Source organism: Aegilops tauschii, chromosome 2 (assembly GCF_002575655.3).
Source record: "Aegilops tauschii subsp. strangulata cultivar AL8/78 chromosome 2, Aet v6.0, whole genome shotgun sequence".
NCBI lineage: Eukaryota > Viridiplantae > Streptophyta > Magnoliopsida > Poales > Poaceae > Aegilops > Aegilops tauschii.
This window is the reverse complement of record NC_053036.3, coordinates 91,516,735-91,521,643: the sequence shown is the minus strand read 5'-3', so window position 1 is coordinate 91,521,643 and position 4,909 is coordinate 91,516,735. Positions and strand designations below refer to the sequence as shown.

Sequence of the window (4,909 nt, the reverse complement as noted above, 5' to 3'; positions counted from 1 at the left end):
TCACTTTTAGAGTAAAACCCCTTATGTTTCTGATAATCAACCCACACGTCAGCTTTAAGTCAATTTTTTTTCTTCTTTTGCATAAAACTCCCTAATAATTGGGTTAATCAACCCGTAGTACATATCAAATGCTTTAAAAAAATATTTATATATTCTAGCCCTAACTTCAAATTTAACATATTATATATGAAATTTGATTAGAAAGATGTTTATAACATGAATATGATGTTATTTTACCTGTTAACCGTTTTAAAAAGATACAATTTAGGATGCAACCTTAATCAATAGTGCATGATCCTGTTTTTTTTCATACCGGTGCCGAGTCGGATTAAAATGAACAAGTCAGCAACATCAAGATTAGAGATGAAGTGGATCATCTATAACCACGTATACACGCCTCGCCAAAACCTCACATGAAAAAGTACAGATTTCTCATCTTATGGCGAGAGAGACGCCTTAGGATTGACACTATTGTGATTGTGTGAGCACTGGGACCGCTATCAGTGAGCGTGGGAAGAAGAATTTTTTTCGAGGGTACGCCAAAGGCATACCATAGCTTTATAGGAGAAAGAAAGTATGTACAAGAGGGAAGGAGAATTTTGACAACAGAAATGGATGCCATGTGTTGAAAGAAAGGACGTAATACTGCGTGGTACTCCAGGGGAGATAGATATTTTATGAGGCAGATTGTAATGATCCCACTTAGTTAATGAAAGCTTTTCATTCGAAAAAAAAGACGTGTATCTTTGAGATACTCATTGTTATTAGGTTAGTGGAGTGTGATTTCTTTAAATTCTTATAGTACTACTTGACCTTCTGAAAGTTGGAATGATTTTATCCCTGTCTTTATTTCCCAAGCACTTGCAATTGCAAACGATATGGTGATTTGAGGAATAAAAGTCTTGACAATGTTAAAAAAAGAAATGCCTTCGGCAGCCACAGAGCCCGGAGAGGCCGGAGCAAAGAAAATGAACAGAGGAAGAGGCTCGGAGAACAGAGGAACAGAGCCGCGCCGTGTGGGTGCGCCGGCTGACGGCCTCGTGGAGGAGCTCGGGTACCTGCGCCTGCCCGCTGATGGAATGGCCGTGGCCGCACGCCGAGATGCGGATGCCGCGGGCCGACCCGTACGCCGGTCGGACCAGCGCGGTGGCATCGCCTGCCCCGCTCGGCTGGTACACGGCCAAGGGCTTGCCCCCTGTGAATTCGAGTTCGAGTTCATTTCCAGTTCAGCCGGCGACAGCTGGTAATCCGAGTCCGGCAAGAACCAGGAGCTCTCCGATGAATAAAAGCGCCTGCGGCGGGAGCAGCGGCTCCAACTCGATTCGTTCGCCTCCCTCCCCGATCCACAGATCCAATCCAAGACGCGGCATCGATGGCTGCGAAGGTGCTCCAGCTCCATAGCTCCGACGGCAAGGTGCTCGTCGCTCCGGCGTGGGACTATCGCCCGGCCGCCGCCCAAGCCCGCCCGCTGGAGATGCGGGTGCCCTCGCGCGCCCTCGAGAGGGTGCTCCAGTACTGGACCAAGCACAGCCTTGCCAAGGCCACCGGTGAGTCCCGGGAGTCCCTCGCCCGCTGGGACGCCGACTTCCAGCGCCGTCTTGAGGAAGACGGCCTCGCCAAGGAGGCCGCCGCAGCCGCCCAAGAACTCCGCCGCTACGGCGTCGACCATGGAGGGCGTCCCCATCGCCACGCCCCCACGGCCGCATCTGATGTCGCTGCTCCTGCCAAGGCGGCCCGTGCTAACCCCGCCCGTGTCTGGTGTGTCAACCACGGAGAACGCAGCCATGCGCCGGGGATGCCCGGCTCCTTCGTTGCCTCTGATATTGCCTCCGCCACGCGCCCTGGGCCTGCCACCACCTTGCCGGCTGCTGCTGGTGCTGATCCCGTGGATGTCCGGTGCGCGATCCGTGCCCATGGACGCGAGATGGCTGAAGACGAGGAGTCCGCTTGCCACCACCGCAAGCGCCCGGCTTCCAAGGCTCCAATCTGCCTGCCCGCCACTGCTGCTGCGCCTGTGAAGAAGGTCTCTCGTCAGGTCGCTTCCAAGGCTTGCTCTTTCGTCGGCTCTACACCACTGCCTGCCACTGCTGCTGCGCCCAGTGTGCAACCGAAGCCGCAGATCAGCATGCGCGAACTGATCGAGAACGCTCGCCTCACCATGGCTCGCCTCGACAAGGCTCGCTCTGCCTCCGAAGAAGAGGCCAGCCGTCGGCGCGACATCGAGCGCAGCCGAGCGGAGGCCCGACGAAAGGTGGAGCAGATGGCGGACACCGTGCAGTTCAATGACCCCTGGATCCATTACTCCGACGTGACCAAGTCCCCTGAGGAGCTGCTCCAAGCACGACAGCAAGCATGGCGTTATCAAGCTCACCTCCTCGAGATGGCTCGTCGACGGGACTTTGCTCAAGCGATGCAAATCCACGGGTGATGGAAGCAGAGCAAGAAATCATCAACAGTGCAAGCTTCTTGGTGGTAGTCTTACATCAGAGGAGAAGAGTCGGCAGTGAGAAAAGCAGAGGGAGCAGAGGAATCTAGTTGCAAGCTACAAGTTGCCAACTATGTAATCTAGTTGCAAATTTGTAGGAGTACTGCTGCTGCGCCAGTGAAGAAGGTCTCTCGTCAGGTCGCTTCCAAGACTTGCTCTTTCGTCGGCTCTACACCACTGCCTCTCACTGCTGCTGCGCCCGGTGTGAAGATGACTCCAGCAGTTTCAACTCTGCGCGCAAGAAGGGGGATGGGGGAGCTCAGCTGCAAGATTCCGAAGCAAAACCGTGTCACCGCTGCAGCACCAAGGAAGCAACCAATTCCTTGGCTGCGTCCAGTGGTATTACGCCTTCCCTAGTCTTTTAGTTGCTTCCTAAACCATGCACACATAAGTTTCATTTAATCTTTGTCCCTCTAGGTTCTGCACTTGCTTACCAAGATTTCTAGTGTTCTTTGAATCCCGTTCAGTCATTAGTAATTTTACTAGAGTGTCAGCAGAGTCTCCATCTAGCTAGGCAGCAAAAATCTTGTTAAGATGTGTACGGCATAGTTACACTACATCCACACCTGGTCCTAAGTTAAGGGTTTTAGTAAATAAAGGGCATTTTCAATAAATCAAAGTGAAGCAGATGAGCCAAAAAAAATTGGAAACTCATGTACTGCAATTCCGGCCCGAGACAGAGCGTAAAACGCACTCGCCGCAAAATCCAAAATGCCCGTTTGCTACCCGGCTTGTAGCAGGAAAAAAGGAGTAGAATTGAACTTGTCGATACACACAGTAATCATGTGAGCTACCTAGCGTCTGGAGACTATGCTGACTCTCCTGTAAAATTAATCTTGGCTGAATTGGATTCTTAGGCATTGGCGTCTTGGTGAGTTAAAGTTGCAGTTTCCGACGAGTAACATTGGTTAGTGAACTCTTGTGTGTGTGTTTGTGGGTGAAGCTTTGGGCTAGGCAAGTCCTGAATGTATCGACTATCAAGTCGTATTGTAATCAATTTCAGACATGAATGAAAAATTGTTGGCCAAGCAAGTCCTGAATGTATCGACTATCAAGTCATATTGTAATCAATTTCAGACATGAATGAAAAATTGTTGGCCTGAATTTGTGCAGAGCATTTGAGTAACTTTCTGTATATACGATTGTTGTATGCATCTGTGACTTCTTAAAACATTCTGCTGCTCTAGTCAGAAAAGTGTGACTGGTGAACCACATAACCATGTTTGGGACAGTTATTGGTTAGAAGATATTCTGATTTGAGATACTGCAATGTCAAGAGGTTGCATCATATTGCAGCTATTTGGCAAATAGGTTTGGCTTTTCTCAGATCATGTTAGCTTTTCATTTGAATTATGTGCAATAGCAGTGTTGCATATCCAGAACCCCTAAGAAAATTTCATGTCCATTTGAATATGTTACAAATTCCACCATGTTAATACCCAGTAACCCAAGGCACCTGGAGTGGAATTTTTGTGTGGAAAGCGACTATCAAGTTGGTCATATGTAATCCTGAATCTTTAGTGGTCACTACGCCCATGGGAGACTGCAAAATAACTCGTCTCTTATTTCTTTTCTACTGTAGTTAGTTACAGTTCGATGATTTTGTCATGCTCAAATGCCAATCATATCTTGTTTAGATATGTTCCTCTCTGCAAGCAAGGATGATGCAAAGAGATGAGCATGCTGAACAATTTCTCTGAATCCAAGTGCAATCCCTTATTTTCCACCACGAATGAAGTTCACATTTTCTCCTCATGTTATTGCTGGTGATTGCAGTGTCTTCAGAAAACCTTGTAAACAGAGTCATTTTCTCCTCATGTTATTGCTGCTTTTTTCCCCGAGAAATTGGCAGAAATGCTGCCGATTCATTAGACTGAAAAGAAATGAAATGTATCCGTTGAAGCTTCTCCCATTGCTGAAACAATATCCTGAATTTTTCTGTACTTCGTTTTCCTGAATCTGAACACTAGCTCAGTCCCGGATAACACAACAGCAACGTTGGCGTGCTGCACGGGTAGACTGCACGCACGGATAGAAACAACGGATCTTTACGGACTCGTCTGCATGCGCTTCTCTAATTGGCCCCCCCTGATTTTCAGTGGTGGGGCTACTCCCGACGGTGGCCCTGCTCCGACGAAGCTGTCCATGGAGACGGCGGAGGAACCCTACGCCTCCGACTCTTCGGCCTCCCCTATCGGCGCCGACGCCCCCGCCTCCAACCCGGTACCTTCTCCTCGCCGCACTCCGCCTCGGCGTACAACTCGATCCATTCCCCGCCGCCCCTTTTGTTGAAGTTTGTGTGTTCTGAGCTCGCAGGGTGCCGCCGCCGGCGCTAGGAAGCGGAAGGCCCCGGCAGCCACAGCGAGGAAGCCTCGGAAGCAGCAGGTTTGTACTGTACCGCACTGTACTGTACTGTGCCAAATA

General features: G+C 49.7%; 1 protein-coding gene across 1 annotated transcript; it reads left to right on the top strand.

Annotated features, from left to right (window-relative positions):
* Window positions 1-443: 443 nt before the first annotated feature.
* Window positions 444-3,589, top strand: LOC109736873 (uncharacterized). Its single transcript, XM_020296090.4, has one exon. It carries the CDS (start codon window positions 1,373-1,375, stop codon window positions 2,426-2,428), a length of 1,056 nt encoding a protein of 351 aa, XP_020151679.3. The 5' UTR covers window positions 444-1,372; the 3' UTR covers window positions 2,429-3,589.
* Window positions 3,590-4,909: the final 1,320 nt, after the last annotated feature.

What these genes read in the sequence shown, in the direction of transcription:
- LOC109736873 (XM_020296090.4), top strand. Translation starts at nt 1,373, where the DNA reads ATGGCTGCGAAGGTGCTCCAGCTCCATAGCTCCGACGGCAAGGTGCTC.